This window comes from Xenopus tropicalis, chromosome 3 (assembly GCF_000004195.4).
Source record: "Xenopus tropicalis strain Nigerian chromosome 3, UCB_Xtro_10.0, whole genome shotgun sequence".
NCBI lineage: Eukaryota > Metazoa > Chordata > Amphibia > Anura > Pipidae > Xenopus > Xenopus tropicalis.
The window spans coordinates 153717774-153738760 of NC_030679.2; the positions used below are offsets into that span (position 1 = coordinate 153717774).

At 45.1% G+C, this 20987-nt stretch overlaps 1 protein-coding gene across 2 annotated transcripts in view; it reads right to left on the reverse strand.

Moving 5' to 3' along the window:
- shbg (sex hormone binding globulin) overlaps positions 1 to 20987 on the reverse strand; it is a 62459-nt gene that overhangs the window by 18959 nt on the left and 22513 nt on the right. Inside the window, exons 2-3 of one of the 2 annotated variants that reach the window (XM_031899657.1) lie at positions 4358 to 4438; positions 1957 to 2072 (exon numbers count right to left, since the gene is read on the reverse strand). In XM_031899657.1, coding sequence (XP_031755517.1) covers positions 1957 to 2072; positions 4358 to 4414 — 173 coding nt within the window. In that variant the 5' untranslated portion in view covers positions 4415 to 4438. Of the gene's footprint in view, positions 1 to 1956; positions 2073 to 4357; positions 5134 to 20987 lie in introns of those variants that run through there. The other variant, XM_031899656.1, reaches the window with a different exon arrangement.

The following is a 20987-nucleotide window of genomic DNA, read 5'->3' on the forward strand; positions in this document are numbered from 1 at the left end:
CCCATACGTTCCCGTCTCCCCCATACGTTCCCGCCCCCCCATACGTTCCCGTCTCCCCCATAAGTTCCCGTCTCCCCCATACGTTCCCACCCCCCATACGTTCCCGTCTCCCCCATAAGTTCCCGTCTCCCCCATACGTTCCCGCCCCCCATACGTTCCCTTCTCCCCCATAAGTTCCCATCTCCCCATCTCGCCCCCATAAGTTCCCGTCGCCCCCATAAGTTCCCATCTCCCCATCTCGCCCCCATAAGTTCCCATCGCCCCCATAAGTTCCCGTCGCCCCCATAAGTTCCCATCTCCCCCATAAGTCCCCATCTCCCCCATAAGTCCCATACGTTCCCATCTCCCCCACAAGTTCCCGTCTTCCCCATAAGTTCCCGTCTCCCCCATAAGTTCCCGCCCCCCCATACGTTCCCATCTCCCCCATAAGTTCCCGTCTCCCCCATACGTTCCCGCCCCCCCATACGTTCCCTTCTCCCCCATAAGTTCCCGCCCCCCATACGTTCCCGTCTCCCCCATACGTTCCCGCCCCCCCATACGTTCCCGTCTCCCCCATAAGTTCCCGTCTCCCCCATACGTTCCCACCCCCCATACGTTCCCGTCTCCCCCATAAGTTCCCGTCTCCCCCATACGTTCCCGCCCCCCCATACGTTCCCTTCTCCCCCATAAGTTCCCGCCCCCCCCATACGTTCCCGTCTCCCCCATACGTTCCCGCCCCCCCATACGTTCCCTTCTCCCCCATAAGTTCCCGTCTCCCCCATACGTTCCCGCCCCCCATACATTCCCGTCTCCCCCATAAGTTCCCGTCTCCCCCATACGTTCCCGCCCCCCCATACGTTCCCTTCCCCCCCATACGTTCCCATCTCCCCCATAAGTTCCCGTCTCCCCCATACGTTCCCGCCCCCCCATACGTTCCCTTCTCCCCCATAAGTTCCCGTCGCCCCCATAAATTCCCATCTCCCCCATAAGTCCCATAAGTTCCCGTCGCCCCCATAAGTTCCCATCTCCCCCATAAGTCCCATAAGTTCCCATCTCCCCCATAAGTCCCATACGTTCCCATCTCCCCCATAAGTTCCCGTCTTCCCCATAAGTTCCCGTCTTCCCCATAAGTTCCCGTCTCCCCCATAAGTTCCCGCCCCCCCATACGTTCCCATCTCCCCCATACGTTCCCGTCTCCCCCATACGTTCCCGCCCCCCCATACGTTCCCTTCTCCCCCATACGTTCCCGCCCCCCCATACGTTCCCATCTCCCCCATAAGTTCCCGTCTCCCCCATACGTTCCCGTCTCCCCCATACGTTCCCGTCTCCCCCATACGTTCCCGTCTCCCCCATAAGTTCCCTTCTCCCCCATAAGTTCCCTTCTCCCCCATAAGTTCCCGCCCCCCCATACGTTCCCATCTCCCCCATAAGTTCCCTTCTCCCCCATACGTTCCCGCCCCCCCATACATTCCCATCTCCCCCATAAGTTCCCATCTCCCCCATAAGTTCCCTTCTCCCCCATAAGTTCCCGCCCCCCCCATATGTTCCCATCTCCCCCATACGTTCCCATCTCCCCCATAAGTTCCCGTCTCCCCCATAAGTTCCCATCTCCCCCATACGTTCCCATCTCCCCCATACGTTCCCATCTCCCCCATAAGTTCCCTTCTCCCCCATAAGTTCCCATCTCCCCCATAAGTTCCCTTCTCCCCCATACGTTCCCGCCCCCCCATACGTTCCCATCTCCCCCATAAGTTCCCATCTCCCCCATAAGTTCCCTTCTCCCCCATAAGTTCCCGCCCCCCCCATATGTTCCCATCTCCCCCATACGTTCCCATCTCCCCCATAAGTTCCCGTCTCCCCCATAAGTTCCCATCTCCCCCATAAGTTCCCATCTCCCCCATACGTTCCCGTCTCCCCCATGTTTCCATCTCCCCCATACGTTCCCATCTCCCCCTATCTTGCCCCCGACACACTCACCTGGTGATGTTTAACAGGTCGATAAGAACCGTTCCTGCAGGGAATCCATGACCCCAGTCCTGACCGAGGTTAATTGCGTCTCTGGGGTCAAGGAACTGTGGGTGGGGGGCTGGTTCCTGGGAGATAAGGGAGAGATTAGTAGATGAATAGCAGAACACTCTCAGCCTATGAACAGTACTGATTATTATTTATTCATAGTGTGGCATGTATATATATATTCTTTACACTCTTTCCACACCCCATGATATAGCCCCCCAAAATTTCCCACTACACTGTACCTGCCCCAATGCATTCCCCCTTCCCCCACCCCATAATACCTTCTCTACACCCTAAATAGCTGCCTTGTGTTCTCCCCCCATAAATATCCTCCTCACCCCCATAAATATCCTCCTCACCCCCATAAATATCCTACTCACCCCCATAAATATCCTCCTCACCCCCATAAATATCCTCCTCACCCCCATAAATATCCTACTCACACTAAGTATTCCTGTGCCTATAAACTGCTCTTTACAGCCAATATCCAACTCCCAATGTCCTCTCCTGTATCCCCTGTATTGCCCCATATCCTTAGTCTATGCATTCTCTTTCCCATAACACCCTATCTATTACCCCATGGGCACAGATAAACACACCCCTATTCTCTAACCCCCACATAACAACAATCCCCTGTATTGCCCCATATCCTTAGTCTATGCATTCTCTTTCCCATAACACCCTATCTATTACCCCATGGGCACAGACACGCACCCCCATTCTCTAACCCCCACATAACAATCCCCTGTATTGCCCCATATCCTTAGTCTATGCATTCTCTTTCCCATAACCCCCTATCTATTCCCCCATGGGCACAGACACGCACCCCCATTCTCTAACCCCCACATAACAATCCCCTGTATTGCCCCATATCCTTAGTCTATGCATTCTCTTTCCCATTACCCCCTATCTATTCCCCCATGGGCACAGACACGCACCCCCATTCTCTAACCCCCACATAACAATCCCCTGTATTGCCCCATATCCTTAGTCTATGCATTCTCTTTCCCATAACACCCTATCTATTCCCCCATGGGCACAGACACGCACCCCCATTCTCTAACCCCCACATAACAATCCCCTGTATTTCCCCATATCCTTAGTCTATGCATTCTCTTTCCCATAACACCCTATCTAATCCCCCATGGGCACAGACACGCACCCCCATTCTCTAACCCCCACATAACAATCCCCTGTATTGCCCCATATCCTTGGTCTATGCATTCTCTTTCCCATAACACCCTATCTATTCCCCCATGGGCACAGACACGCACCCCCCTATTCTCTAACCCCCACATAACAATCCCCTGTATTGCCCCATATCCTTAGTCTATGCATTCTCTTTCCCATAACCCCCTATCTATTCCCCCATGGGCACAGACATGGACCCCCATTCTCTAACCCCCACATAACAATCCCCTGTATTGCCCCATATCCTTAGTCTATGCATTTTCTTTACCATAACCCCCTATCTATTCCCCCATGGGCACAGACACGCACCCCCATTCTCTAACCCCCACATAACAATCCCCTGTATTGCCCCATATCCTTAGTCTATGCATTCTCTTTCCCATAACCCCCTATCTATTCCCCCATGGGCACAGACATGGACCCCCATTCTCTAACCCCCACATAACAATCCCCTGTATTGCCCCATATCCTTAGTCTATGCATTTTCTTTCCCATAACCCCCTATCTAATCCCCCATGGGCACAGACACGCACCCCCATTCTCTAACCCCCACATAACAATTCCCTGTATTGCCCCATATCTTTAGTCTATGTATTCTCTTTCCCATAACACCCTATCTATTACCCCATGGGCACAGACACGCACCCTCATTCTCTAACCCCCACATAACAATCCCCTGTATTGCCCCATATCCTTAGTCTATGCATTCTCTTTCCCATAACACCCTATCTATTACCCATGGGCACAGACATGGACCCCCATTCTCTAACCCCCACATAACAATCCCCTGTATTGCCCCATATCCTTAGTCTATGCATTCTCTTTCCCATAACACCCTATTACCCCATGGGCACAGACACGCACCCCTATTCTCTAACCCCCACATAACAATCCCCTGTATTGCCCCATATCCTTAGTCTATGCATTCTCTTTCCCATAACACCCTATCTATTCCCCCATGGGCACAGACACGCACCCCCATTCTCTAACCCCCACATAACAATCCCCTGTATTGCCCCATATCCTTAGTCTATGCATTCTCTTTCCCATAACACCCTATCTATTCCCCCATGGGCACAGACACACACACCCCTATTCTCTAACCCCCACATAACAACAATCTCCTGCACTCTCCTACAATGGGGTCTCTTTAATGAACCTTGGACTGTCTCACCTTGCCTCGCACTCTCATTATCACTGCCAGACAGAAGATTGCTGGGAAGAGCCTCATGGTGTAGAATGCAAGCTCTTGGGGCTAAAGGAACAGGAGAAAGCAGGCTGCTGGGAATGTGGTCGCTGACCCTTCTGCCCCGTGAGTGTGTGACACAGCCCTGTGGCCCCGGGAAGGGGCAGGTTATGTGTAGATAAGACAGGGACATCTCTGTAACCATTAACAGTGTCACTGACCCACAACCCCCACGTATGTACATTGCTGGCATCTCGCAGTTTGGGGAGAAACAAATGCAGATTGTACCGGGGCAATAACCCACAACTGCTAATAGATTGGATAGGAATCATTTACCGGTTATAAAATGGAAGCAAATGTCTGATTGGCGGCTATACGTTGCTGAACTGGTAATAACTGCCCTTCAGTGAGACCCCCTATAGCCCTCTACTCAGAATGTGAGTGTCCGCCAATAGTGTGAGTCTCTGCCTTTCCCAAACTGTGAGTGCTTCCTCAGCCCATAATAGTGAGGAGGGGTTAGGGGAGGGGTTAGGGGAGGGGCTAAGGGAGGGGTTTGCACATCCACGGACACAGGTTATAGGGCATTTCCTCATATCTGATTTCCTTGTCTTTTATGTCTGTTTATCAAATGTATCTTATTCCCGTCTGTTCCAGCAGATTCCCCACCTTCTGTAATTGTATTATAAAGCTGTAATAAGGCAAGTGCGATATTAGTAACAATGCCCCCAGAACAGTAATAGTCACACTGTAGTAACAATGTCCCAGCACAATAATAGTAACACTGTAGTAACAATGTCCCCAGCACAATAATAGTCACACTGTAGTAACAATGTCCCAGCACAATAATAGTCACACTGTAGTAACAATGTCCCCAGCACAATAATAGTCACATTGTAGTAACAATGTCCCCAGCACAATAATAGTCACACTGTAGTAACAATGTCCCAGCACAATAATAGTCACACTGTAGTAACAATCTCCCCAGCACAATAATAGTCACACTGTAGTAACAATGTCCCCAGAACAATAATAGTCACACTGTAGTAACAATGTCCCAGCACAATAATAGTCACACTGTAGTAACAATGTCCCCAGAACAATAACAGTCACACTGTAATAACAATGTCCCAGCACAATAATAGTCACACTGTAGTAACAATGTCCCCAGCACAATAATAGTCACACTGTAGTAACAATCTCCCCAGCACAATAATAGTCACACTGTAGTAACAATGTCCCCAGAACAATAATAGTCACACTGTAGTAACAATCTCCCCAGCACAATAATAGTCACACTGTAGTAACAATCTCCCCAGCACAATAATAGTCACACTGTAGTAACAATCTCCCCAGCACAATAATAGTCACACTGTAGTAACAATCTCCCCAGCACAATAATAGTCACACTGTAGTAACAATGTCCCAGCACAATAATAGTCACACTGTAGTAACAATGTCCCCAGAACAATAATAGTCACACTGTAGTAACAATCTCCCCAGCACAATAATAGTCACACTGTAGTAACAATGTCCCAGCACAATAATAGTCACACTGTAGTAACAATCTCCCCAGCACAATAACAGTCACACTGTAGTAACAATCTCCCCAGCACAATAATAGTCACACTGTAGTAACAATGTCCCAGCACAATTATATTTACACTGTAGTAACAATCTCCCCAGCAAAATAATAGTCACACTGTAGTAACAATGTCCCAGCACAATAACAGTCACACTGTAGTAACAATGTCCCCAGCACAATAACAGTCACACTGTAGTAACAATGTCCCAGCACAATAAAAGTCACACTGTAGTAACAATGTCCCAGCACAATAACAGTCACACTGTAGTAACAATGTCCCCAGCACAATAACAGTCACACTGTAGTAACAATGTCCCCAGCACAATAACAGTCACACTGTAGTAACAATGTCCCCAGCACAATAATAGTCACACTGTAGTAACAATGTCCCCAGCACAATAATAGTCACACTGTAGTAACAATCTCCCCAGCACAATAACAGTCACACTGTAGTAACAATGTCCCCAGCACAATAATAGTCACACTGTAGTAACAATGTCCCAGCACAATAATAGTCACACTGTAGTAACTATGTCCCAGCACAATAATAGTCACACTGTAGTAACAATGTCCCCAGCACAATAACAGTCACACTGTAGTAACAATGTCCCCAGCACAATAATAGTCACACTGTAGTAACAATGTCCCAGCACAATAATAGTCACACTGTAGTAACTATGTCCCAGCACAATAATAGTCACACTGTAGTAACAATGTCCCTAGCACAATAATAGTCACACTGTAGTAACTATGTCCCAGCACAATAACAGTCACACTGTAGTTACAATGTCCCCAGCACAATAACAGTCACACTGTAGTAACAATGTCCCCAGCACAATAACAGTCACACTGTAGTAACAATGTCCATAGCACAATAACAGTCACACTGTAGTAACAATGTCCCCAGCACAATAATAGTCACACTGTAGTAACAATGTCCCAGCACAATAATAGTCACACTGTAGTAACAATGTCCCAGCACAATAATAGTCACACTGTAGTAACAATCTCCCCAGCACAATAACAGTCACACTGTAGTAACTATGTCCCCAGCACAATAATAGTCACACTGTAGTAACAATGTCCCCAGCACAATAATAGTCACACTGTAGTAACAATGTCCCCAGCACAATAACAGTCACACTGTAGTAACAATGTCCCAGCACAATAATAGTCACACTGTAGTAACAATGTCCCAGCACAATAATAGTCACACTGTAGTAACAATCTCCCCAGCACAATAATAGTCACACTGTAGTAACAATCTCCCCAGCACAATAACAGTCACACTGTAGTAACAATGTCCCCAGCACAATAATAGTCACACTGTAGTAACAATCTCCCCAGCACAATAACAGTCACACTGTAGTAACTATGTCCCAGCACAATAATAGTCACACTGTAGTAACAATGTCCCCAGCACAATAATAGTCACACTGTAGTAACAATCTCCCCAGCACAATAACAGTCACACTGTAGTAACAATGTCCCCAGCACAATAATAGTCACACTGTAGTAACAATGTCCCAGCACAATAATAGTCACACTGTAGTAACTATGTCCCAGCACAATAATAGTCACACTGTAGTAACAATGTCCCCAGCACAATAATAGTCACACTGTAGTAACAATGTCCCCAGCACAATAATAGTCACACTGTAGTAACAATGCCCCAGCACAATAATAGTCACACTGTAGTAACTATGTCCCAGCACAATAATAGTCACACTGTAGTAACAATGTCCCCAGCACAATAACAGTCACACTGTAGTAACAATGTCCCCAGCACAATAACAGTCACACTGTAGTAACAATGTCCCCAGCACAATAATAGTCACACTGTAGTAACAATGTCCCAGCACAATAATAGTCACACTGTAGTAACAATGTCCCAGCACAATAATAGTCACACTGTAGTAACAATCTCCCCAGCACAATAATAGTCACACTGTAGTAACAATGTCCCCAGAACAATAATAGTCACACTGTAGTAACAATGTCCCCAGAACAATAATAGTCACACTGTAGTAACAATCTCCCCAGCACAATAATAGTCACACTGTAGTAACAATCTCCCCAGCACAATAATAGTCACACTGTAGTAACAATGTCCCAGCACAATAATAGTCACACTGTAGTAACAATGTCCCCAGAACAATAATAGTCACACTGTAGTAACAATCTCCCCAGCACAATAATAGTCACACTGTAGTAACAATGTCCCAGCACAATAATAGTCACACTGTAGTAACAATCTCCCCAGCACAATAACAGTCACACTGTAGTAACAATCTCCCCAGCACAATAATAGTCACACTGTAGTAACAATGTCCCAGCACAATTATATTTACACTGTAGTAACAATCTCCCCAGCAAAATAATAGTCACACTGTAGTAACAATGTCCCAGCACAATAACAGTCACACTGTAGTAACAATGTCCCCAGCACAATAACAGTCACACTGTAGTAACAATGTCCCAGCACAATAAAAGTCACACTGTAGTAACAATGTCCCAGCACAATAACAGTCACACTGTAGTAACAATGTCCCCAGCACAATAACAGTCACACTGTAGTTACAATGTCCCCAGCACAATAACAGTCACACTGTAGTAACAATGTCCCCAGCACAATAATAGTCACACTGTAGTAACAATGTCCCCAGCACAATAATAGTCACACTGTAGTAACAATCTCCCCAGCACAATAACAGTCACACTGTAGTAACAATGTCCCCAGCACAATAATAGTCACACTGTAGTAACAATGTCCCAGCACAATAATAGTCACACTGTAGTAACTATGTCCCAGCACAATAATAGTCACACTGTAGTAACAATGTCCCCAGCACAATAACAGTCACACTGTAGTAACAATGTCCCCAGCACAATAATAGTCACACTGTAGAAACAATGTCCCAGCACAATAATAGTCACACTGTAGTAACTATGTCCCAGCACAATAATAGTCACACTGTAGTAACAATGTCCCTAGCACAATAATAGTCACACTGTAGTAACTATGTCCCAGCACAATAACAGTCACACTGTAGTAACAATGTCCCCAGCACAATAACAGTCACACTGTAGTAACAATGTCCCCAGCACAATAACAGTCACACTGTAGTAACAATGTCCCCAGCACAATAACAGTCACACTGTAGTAACAATGTCCCCAGCACAATAATAGTCACACTGTAGTAACAATGTCCCAGCACAATAATAGTCACACTGTAGTAACAATGTCCCAGCACAATAATAGTCACACTGTAGTAACAATCTCCCCAGCACAATAACAGTCACACTGTAGTAACTATGTCCCCAGCACAATAATAGTCACACTGTAGTAACAATGTCCCCAGCACAATAATAGTCACACTGTAGTAACAATGTCCCCAGCACAATAACAGTCACACTGTAGTAACAATGTCCCAGCACAATAATAGTCACACTGTAGTAACAATGTCCCAGCACAATAATAGTCACACTGTAGTAACAATCTCCCCAGCACAATAATAGTCACACTGTAGTAACAATCTCCCCAGCACAATAACAGTCACACTGTAGTAACAATGTCCCCAGCACAATAATAGTCACACTGTAGTAACAATCTCCCCAGCACAATAACAGTCACACTGTAGTAACTATGTCCCAGCACAATAATAGTCACACTGTAGTAACAATGTCCCCAGCACAATAATAGTCACACTGTAGTAACAATCTCCCCAGCACAATAACAGTCACACTGTAGTAACAATGTCCCCACCACAATAATAGTCACACTGTAGTAACAATGTCCCAGCACAATAATAGTCACACTGTAGTAACTATGTCCCAGCACAATAATAGTCACACTGTAGTAACAATGTCCCCAGCACAATAATAGTCACACTGTAGTAACAATGTCCCCAGCACAATAATAGTCACACTGTAGTAACAATGCCCCAGCACAATAATAGTCACACTGTAGTAACTATGTCCCAGCACAATAATAGTCACACTGTAGTAACAATGCCCCAGCACAATAATAGTCACACTGTAGTAACTATGTCCCAGCACAATAATAGTCACACTGTAGTAACAATCTCCCCAGCATAATAACAGTCACACTGTAGTAACAATCTCCCCAGCACAATAATAGTCACACTGTAGTAACAATGTCCCAGCACAATAATAGTCACACTGTAGTAACAATGTCCCAGCACAATAACAGTCACACTGTAGTAACAATGTCCCAGCACAATAACAGTCACACTGTAGTAACAATCTCCCCAGCACAATAACAGTCACACTGTAGTAACAATCTCCCCAGCACAATAATAGTCACACTGTAGTAACAATGTCCCCCAGCACAATAATAGTCACACTGTAGTAACAATGTCCCCAGCACAATAATAGTCACACTGTAGTAACAATGTCCCCAGCACAATAACAGTCACACTGTAGTAACAATGTCCCCATCACAATAATAGTCACACTGTAGTAACAATGTCCCAGCACAATAATAGTCACACTGTAGTAACAATGTCCCCAGCACAATAACAGTCACACTGTAGTAACAATGTCCCCATCACAATAATAGTCACACTGTAGTAACAATCTCCCCAGCACAATAATAGTCACACTGTAGTAACAATGTCCCCAGCACAATAACAGTCACACTGTAGTAACAATGTCCCCATCACAATAATAGTCACACTGTAGTAACAATGTCCCAGCACAATAACAGTCACACTGTAGTAACAATGTCCCCAGCAAAATAATAGTCACACTGTAGTAACAATGTCCCAGCACAATAATAGTCACACTGTAGTAACAATGTCCCCAGCACAATAATAGTCACACTGTAGTAACAATGTCCCAGCACAATAACAGTCACACTGTAGTAACAATCTCCCCAGCACAATAACAGTCACACTGTAGTAACAATCTCCCCAGCACAATAATAGTCACACTGTAGTAACAATCTCCCCAGCACAATAATAGTCACACTGTAGTAACAATGTCCCCAGCACAATAATAGTCACTCTGTAGTAACAATCTCCCAGCACAATAATAGTCACACTGTAGTAACAATCTCCCCAGCACAATAATAGTCACACTGTAGTAACAATGTCCCCAGCACAATAACAGTCACACTGTAGTAACAATGTCCCAGCACAATAATAGTCACACTGTAGTAACAATGTCCCAGCACAATAACAGTCACACTGTAGTAACAATGTCCCCATCACAATAATAGTCACACTGTAGTAACAATGTCCCTAGCACAATAATAGTCACACTGTAGTAACAATGTCCCAGCACAATAACAGTCACACTGTAGTAACAATCTCCCCAGCACAATAACAGTCACACTGTAGTAACAATCTCCCCAGCACAATAATAGTCACACTGTAGTAACAATCTCCCCAGCACAATAATAGTCACACTGTAGTAACAATGTCCCCAGCACAATAATAGTCACACTGTAGTAACAATCTCCCCAGCACAATAATAGTCACACTGTAGTAACAATCTCCCCAGCACAATAATAGTCACACTGTAGTAACAATCTCCCAGCACAAGAATAGTCACACTGTAGTAACAATCTCCCCAGCACAATAATAGTCACACTGTAGTAACAATCTCCCCAGCACAATAACAGTCACACTGTAGTAACAATGTCCCAGCACAATAATAGTCACACTGTAGTAACAATCTCCCCAGCACAATAATAGTCACACTGTAGTAACAATGTCCCAGCACAATAACAGTCACACTGTAGTAACAATGTCCCCAGCACAATAATAGTCACACTGTTGTAACAATCTCCCCAGCACAATAACAGTCACACTGTAGTAACAATGTCCCAGCACAATAACAGTCACACTGTAGTAACAATGTCCCCAGCACAATAACAGTCACACTGTAGTAACAATGTCCCAGCACAATAATAGTCACACTGTAGTAACAATGTCCCAGCACAATAATAGTCACACTGTAGTAACAATGTCCCCAGCACAATAATAGTCACACTGTAGTAACAATGTCCCTAGCACAATAATAGTCACACTGTAGTAACAATGTCCCAGCACAATAACAGTCACACTGTAGTAACAATCTCCCCAGCACAATAACAGTCACACTGTAGTAACAATCTCCCCAGCACAATAATAGTCACACTGTAGTAACAATGTCCCCAGCACAATAATAGTCACACTGTAGTAACAATGTCCCCAGCACAATAATAGTCACACTGTAGTAACAATGTCCCCAGCACAATAACAGTCACACTGTAGTAACAATGTCCCCATCACAATAATAGTCACACTGTAGTAACAATGTCCCAGCACAATAATAGTCACACTGTAGTAACAATGTCCCCAGCACAATAACAGTCACACTGTAGTAACAATGTCCCCATCACAATAATAGTCACACTGTAGTAACAATCTCCCCAGCACAATAATAGTCACACTGTAGTAACAATGTCCCCAGCACAATAATAGTCACACTGTAGTAACAATGTCCCCATCACAATAATAGTCACACTGTAGTAACAATGTCCCAGCACAATAACAGTCACACTGTAGTAACAATGTCCCCAGCAAAATAATAGTCACACTGTAGTAACAATGTCCCCAGCACAATAATAGTCACACTGTAGTAACAATGTCCCCAGCACAATAATAGTCACACTGTAATAACAATCTCCCCAGCACAATAACAGTCACACTGTAGTAACAATGTCCCCAGCACAATAATAGTCACACTGTAGTAACAATGTCCCAGCACAATAATAGTCACACTGTAGTAACAATGTCCCAGCACAATAATAGTCACACTGTAGTAACAATGTCCCCAGCACAATAATAATCACACTGTAGTAACAATGTCCCCAGCACAATAATAGTCACACTGTAGTAACAATGTCCCCAGCACAATAATAGTCACACTGTAGTAACAATGTCCCAGCACAATAACAGTCACACTGTAATAACAATCTCCCCAGCACAATAACAGTCACACTGTAGTAACAATGTCCCCAGCACAATAATAGTCACACTGTAGTAACAATGTCCCCAGCACAATAATAGTCACACTGTAGTAACAATCTCCCAGCACAATAATAGTCACACTGTAGTAACAATCTCCCCAGCACAATAATAGTCACACTGTAGTAACAATGTCCCCAGCACAATAATAGTCACACTGTAGTAACAATGTCCCAGCACAATAATAGTCACACTGTAGTAACAATGTCCCCAGCACAATAACAGTCACACTGTAGTAACAATGTCCCAGCACAATAATAGTCACACTGTAGTAACAATGTCCCTAGCACAAGTGTTAAGAATCACCCTATGTGGCTTAACTCTGAGGTAAAGAAGTTAATAGGGAGAAAAAGGAAAGCTTTTAAGAAATATAAGTCAGAGGGGACAGTAGCTGCGTTTAATGAATATAAACACTATAACAAGTGTGTAAAACAGCAATCCGGAAGGCAAAGATAGAAAATGAGGAGCGCATCGCAGCCGAGGCCAAGACTAACCCCAAAAAGTTTTTTAAGTATATTAATAGTAAAAAGATGCAGGTTGAGGGTGTGGCCCCATTGAGTTATAATAACAATATGGTTACAGCGGATACAGAAAAGGCAGATGTGCTTAACCAGTTCTTTTCTTCTGTGTATCCAGTAGGGGGAGCCAGTGGGACAAGTCCCACCCAATAGCTGCACTGTTGCCTCAGCTCCAACTACACAGTGGCTGGCACAGGATATGGTGCTTAAAGGGTTACACACGATAAATGTAAACAAGGCACCTGGGCCAGATGGAATACACCCTCGGGTACTGAGAGAGCTAGGGGCAGAATTGCAGTGGCCCTTGTTTCTGATATTCTCAGACTCTCTTTCATCAGGTATGGTACCTAGGGATTGGGGGAAGGCCAATGTCATCCCTATATTTAAAAAGGGAGTAAGATCTCAGCCTGGCAATTATAGGCCTGTAAGTCTGACATCCGTGGTGGGCAAGTTATTTGAAGGCTTGTTAAGGGATCACATTCAAAATTATGTAGTGGAGAATGGCATTATGGGTAGGAATCAGCATGGCTTTATGAAGGACAGGTCATGTCAGACCAATTTAATTGCTTTTTATGATGAGGTAAGTAAGAAGCTGGACAGTGGGGATGCAGTAGATATCATCTTTTTGGATTTTGCCAAAGCATTTGATACCGTTCCCCACAAACGACTGCTTTCTAAGCTAAGGTCTATTGGTCTTAGTGAAGCCGTTTGCACATGGATAGAAAACTGGCTACAGGATCGGGTACAGAGGGTGGTTGTTAATGGCACATTCTCTACTTGGAATAAGGTTCTCAGTGGGGTCCCTCAGGGTTCTGTACTGGGTCCACTTTTGTTTAATTTGTTCATAAATGACTTAGGGGAGGGTATTATGAGTAATGTATCAGTGTTTGCAGATGACACAAAACTCTGCAGCCCAGTCAGTTCTATCCAGGATGTGACATCCCTGCAGCAGGATCTTGGCCAACTGGCAATCTGGGCAGCTAAGTGGCAGATGAGATTTAATGTGGATAAATGTAAGGTCATGCACCTGGGATGTAAAAACATGCAAGCCCCGTATAACCTTAATGGGACTGCACTAGGCAAATCCCTAATGGAGAAGGACCTTGGAGTCCTTGTAGATAATAAACTTGGCTGTAGCAAGCAATGCCAGGCAGCAGGGGCAAGGGCAAACAAGGTTTTGAGCTGTATTAAAAGGGGTATAGATTCACGGGAGGAGGGGGTTATTCTTCCCCTTTACAGAGCGCTGGTAAGGCCCCATCTAGAATATGCTGTTCAGTTTTGGTCTCCAGTGCTCAAACGGGACATTATTGAGTTAGAGAGGGTCCAGAGAAGGGCAACTAAGCTGGTAAAGGGTATGGAAAGTCTCAGTTATGAAGAAAGACTGGCCCAGTTGGGTCTGTTTACACTGGAGAAGAGGCGCTTAAGAGGTGACATGATAACTATGTATAAATATATAAAGGGATCATATAATAACCTCTCTAATGTTTTATTTACCAGTAGGTCCTTCCAACGGGCACGAGGGCACCCACTCCGTTTAGAAGAAGGGAGGTTCCATTTAAAAATTCGGAAAGGATTTTTTACAGTGAGAGCTGTGAGGTTCTGGAATTCCCTCCCCGAATCAGTCGTGCTGGCTGATACATTATATAACTTTATATAGGGGCTGGATGGATTCTTAGCAAGTGAGGGAATACAGGGGTAGGGGGATAGCTCTCAGTACAAGTGAGGGAATACAGGGGTATGGGGGATAGCTCTCAGTACAAGTGAGGGAATACAGGGGTAGGGGAGATAGCTCTCAGTACAAGTGAGGGAATACAGGGGTAGGGGGATAACTCTCAGTACAAGTGAGGGAATACAGGGGTAGGGGGGATAGCTCTCAGTACAAGTGAGGGAATACAGGGGTAGGGGGGATAGCTCTCAGTACAAGTGAGGGAATACAGGGGTAGGGGGGATAGCTCTCAGTACAAGTGAGGGAATACAGGGGTAGGGGGGATAGCTCTCAGTACAAGTGAGGGAATACAGGGGTAGGGGGATAGCTCTCAGTACAAGTGAGGGAATACAGGGGTAGGGGGGATAGCTCTCAGTACAAAGTGAGGGAATACAGGGGTAGGGGGGATAGCTCTCAGTACAAGTGAGGGAATGACAGGGGTAGGGGGATAGCTCTCAGTACAAGTGAGGGAATACAGGGGTAGGGGGGATAGCTCTCAGTACAAGTGAGGGAATACAGGGGTTAGGGAGATAGCTCTCAGTACAAGTGAGAATAAGGGTATGGGAATAGCTCAGAAGTGGGAATACAGGGGGGGGATAGCTCTCAGTACAAGTGAGGGAATACAGGGGTAGGGGGGATAGCTCTCAGTACAAGTGAGGGAATACAGGGGTAGGGGAGATAGCTCTCAGTACAAGTGAGGGAATACAGGGGTAGGGGGATAGCTCTCAGTACAAGTGAGGGAATACAGGGGTAGGGGAGATAGCTCTCAGTACAAGTGAGGGAATACAGGGGTAGGGGGGATAGCTCTCAGTACAAGTGAGGAATACAGGGTTATGGGAGATAGCTCTCAGTACAAGTGAGGGGAATACAGGGGTATGGAGATAGCTCTCAGTACAAGTGAGGGAATACAGGGGTATGGGAGATAGCTCTCAGTACAAGTGAGGGAATACAGGGTAGGGGAGATAGCTCTCAGTACAAGTGAGGGAATACAGGGGTAGGGGGGATAGCTCTCAGTACAAGTGAGGGAATACAGGGTTATGGGAGATAGCTCTCAGTACAAGTGAGGGAATACAGGGGTATGGGAGATAGCTCTCAGTACAAGTGAGGGAATACAGGGGTATGGGAGATAGCTCTCAGTACAAGTGAGGGAATACAGGGGTATGGGAGATAGCTCTCAGTACAAGTGAGGGAATACAGGGGTATGGGAGATAGCTCTCAGTACAAGTGAGGGAATACAGGGGTATGGGAGATAGCTCTCAGTACAAGTGAGGGAATACAGGGGTATGGGAGATAGCTCTCAGTACAAGTGAGGGAATACAGGGGTAGGGGAGATAGCTCTCAGTACAAGTGAGGGAATACAGGGGTAGGGGAGATAGCTCTCAGTACAAGTGAGGGAATACAGGGGTAGGGGAGATAGCTCTCAGTACAAGTGAGGGAATACAGGGGTATGGGAGATAGCTCTCAGTACAAGTGAGGGAATACAGGGGTAGGGGAGATAGCTCTCAGTACAAGTGAGGGAATACAGGGGTATGGGAGATAGCTCTCAGTACAAGTGAGGGAATACAGGGGTATGGGAGATAGCTCTCAGTACTAGTTGATCCAGGGACTGGTCCGATTGCCATCTTGGAGTCAGGAAGGAATTTTTTCCCCTCTGTGGCAAATTAGAGAGGCTTCAGATGGGGTTTTTTTGCCTTCCTTTGGATCAACTAGTAGTTAGGCAGGTTATATATAGGCATTATGGTTGAACTTGATGGACGTATGTCTTTTTTCAACCCAACTTACTATGTTACTATGTTACTATGTTACAATAATAGTCACACTGTAGTAACAATTTCCCCAGCACAATAACAGTCACACTGTAGTAACAATCTCCCCAGCACAATAATAGTCACACTGTAGTAACAATGTCCCCAGCACAATAATAGTCACACTGTAGTAACAATCTCCCCAGCACAATAATAGTCACACTGTAGTAACAATCTCCCCAGCACAATAATAGTCACACTGTAGTAACAATGCCCCCAGCACAATAATAGTCACACTGTAGTAACAATCTCCCCAGCACAATAATAGTCACACTGTAGTAACAATCTCCCAGCACAATAATAGTCACACTGTAGTAACAATGTCCCAGCACAATAATAGTCACACTGTAGTAACAATCTCCCCAGCACAATAATAGTCACACTGTAGTAACAATGTCCCAGCACAATAATAGTCACACTGTAGTAACAATGTCCCAGCACAATAATAGTCACACTGTAGTAACAATCTCCCCAGCACAATAATAGTCACACTGTAGTAACAATCTCCCCAGCACAATAATAGTCACACTGTAGTAACAATGCCCCCAGCACAATAATAGTCACACTGTAGTAACAATCTCCCCAGCATAATAATAGTCACACTGTAGTAACAATCTCCCAGCACAATAATAGTCACACTGTAGTAACAATGTCCCAGCACAATAATAGTCACACTGTAGTAACAATCTCCCCAGCACAATAATAGTCACACTGTAGTAACAATGTCCCAGCACAATAATAGTCACACTGTAGTAACAATGTCCCCAGCACAATAATAGTCACACTGTAGTAACAATGTCCCAGCACAAAAATAGTCACACTGTAGTAACAATGTCCCCAGCACAATAATAGTCACACTGTAGTAACAATGTCCCCAGCACAATAATAGTCACACTGTAGTAACAATCTCCCCAGCACAATAATAGTCACACTGTAGTAACAATGTCCCCAGCACAATAATAGTCACACTGTAGTAACAATCTCCCCAGCACAATAATAGTCACACTGTAGTAACAATCTCCCAGCACAATAATAGTCACACTGTAGTAACAATGTCCCAGCACAATAATAGTCACACTGTAGTAACAATCTCCCCAGCACAATAATAGTCACACTGTAGTAACAATGTCCCAGCATAATAATAGTCACACTGTAGTAACAATCTCCCCAGCACAATAATAGTCACACTGTAGTAACAATCTCCCCAGCACAATAATAGTCACACTGTAGTAACAATGCCCCCAGCACAATAATAGTCACACTGTAGTAACAATCTCCCCAGCACAATAATAGTCACACTGTAGTAACAATGTCCCCAGCACTATAATAGTCACACTGTAGTAACAATGTCCCAGCACAATAATAGTCACACTGTAGTAACAATCTCCCCAGCACAATAATAGTCACACTGTAGTAACAATGTCCCAGCACAATAATAGTCACACTGTAGTAACAATGTCCCCAGCACTATAATAGTCACACTGTAGTAACAATGTCCCAGCACAAAAATAGTCACACTGTAGTAACAATGTCCCCAGCACAATAATAGTCACACTGTAGTAACAATGTCCCCAGCACAATAATAGTCACACTGTAGTAACAATGTCCCCAGCACAATAATAGTCACACTGTAGTAACAATGTCCCCAGCACAATAACAGTCACACTGTAGTAACAATGTCCCAGCACAATAATAGTCACACTGTAGTAACAATGTCCCCAGCACAATAACAGTCACACTGTAGTAACAATGTCCCAGCACAATAATAGTCACACTGTAGTAACAATGCCCCCAGCACAATAACAGTCACACTGTAGTAACAATGTCCCCAGCACAATAATAGTCACACTGTAGTAACAATGTCCCCAGCACAATAACAGTCACACTGTAGTAACAATGTCCCCAGCACAATAATAGTCACACTGTAGTAACAATGTCCCAGCACAAAAATAGTCACACTGTAGTAACAATGTCCCAGCACAATAATAGTCACACTGTAGTAACAATGTCCCCAGCAAAATAATAGTCACACTGTAGTAACAATGTCCCAGCACAATAATAGTCACACTGTAGTAACAATGTCCCAGCACAATAACAGTCACACTGTAGTAACAATGTCCCAGCACAATAATAGTCACACTGTAGTAACAATGTCCCAGCACAATAATAGTCACACTGTAGTAACAATGTCCCAGCACAATAACAGTCACACTGTAGTAACAATGTCCCAGCACAATAATAGTCACACTGTAGTAACAATGTCCCAGCACAATAATAGTCACATTGTAGTAACAATGTCCCCAGCACAATAATAGTCACACTGTAGTAACAATGTCCCTAGCAAAGTTTCTATAAATTACCACAGTAGAAATATCTCCATCTCCTGTGAGCAATAGGTACTTATAGGAACTATAGTTGAAGTCACCCCAGTGTAAGAAATACAGCTACAGAATGTAAATAACCTGCTGGGTATTTATATAAACTATAGTAGGGTTTCTGTAACAAACACCCCAGCTGTACCAGCGCAGGAATGGCTGCCCCCGGGGCTACACAGCGGGGTATTTATATAAACTATAGTAGGGTTTCTGTAGCAAACACCCCAGCTGTACCACTGCAGGAATGGCTGCCCCCGGGACTACACAGCGGGGTATTTATATAAACTATAGTAGGGTTTCTGTAGCAAACACCCCAGCTGTACCAGTGCAGGAATGGCTGCCCCCGGGGCTACACAGCGGGGTATTTATATAAACTATAGTAGGGTTTCTGTAGCAAACACCCCAGCTGTACCGGTGCAGGAATGGCTGCCCCCGGGGCTACACAGCGGGGTATTTATATAAACTATAGTAGGGTTTCTGTAGCAAACACCCCAGCTGTACCACTGCAGGAATGGCTGCCCCCGGGACTACACAGCGGGGTATTTATATAAACTATAGTAGGGTTTCTGTAGCAAACACCCCAGCTGTACCAGTGCAGGAATGGCTGCCCCCGGGGCTACACAGCGGGGTATTTATATAAACTATAGTAGGGTTTCTGTAGCAAACACCCCAGCTGTACCAGTGCAGGAATGGCTGCCCCCGGGGCTACACAGCGGGGGTATTTATATAAACTATAGTAGGGTTTCTGTAGCAAACACCCCAGCTGTACCAGTGCAGGAACGGCTGCCCCCGGGGCTACACAGCGGGGTATTTATATAAACTATAGTAGGGTTTCTGTAGCAAACACCCCAGCTGTACCAGTGCAGGAACGGCTGCCCCCGGGGCTACACAGCGGGGTATTTATATAAACTATAGTAGGGTTTCTGTAGCAAACACCCCAGCTGTACCAGTGCAGGAACGGCTGCCCCCGGGGCTACACAGCGGGGTATTTATATAAACTATAGTAGGGTTTCTGTAGCAAACACCCCAGCTGTACCAGTGCAGGAATGGCTGCCCCCGGGGCTACACAGTGGGGTATTTATATAAACTATAGTAGGGTTTCTGTAGCAAACACCCCAGCTGTACCAGTGCAGGAATGGCTGCCCCCGGGGCTACACAGCGGGGTATTTATATAAACTATAGTAGGGTTTCTGTAGCAAACACCCCAGCTGTACCAGTGCAGGAACGGCTGCCCCCGGGGCTACACAGCGGGGTATTTATATAAACTATAGTAGGGTTTCTGTAGCAAACACCCCAGCTGTACCAGTATACTGTATATAACTAGGGGGCTGTTCCTGCTGAATTGTGCTTAGTACAGGGGAATCCCTATGTGCCATAGTTTTATGGTATTTATATAAACTATAGTAGGGTTTCTGTAGCAAACACCCCAGCTGTACCAGTGCAGGAATGGCTGCCCCCGGGGCTACACAGCGGGGTATTTATATAAACTATAGTAGGGTTTCTGTAGCAAACACCCCAGCTGTACCAGTATACTGTATATAACTAGGGGGCTGTTCCTGCTGAATTGTGCTTAGTACAGGGGAATCCCTATGCTGC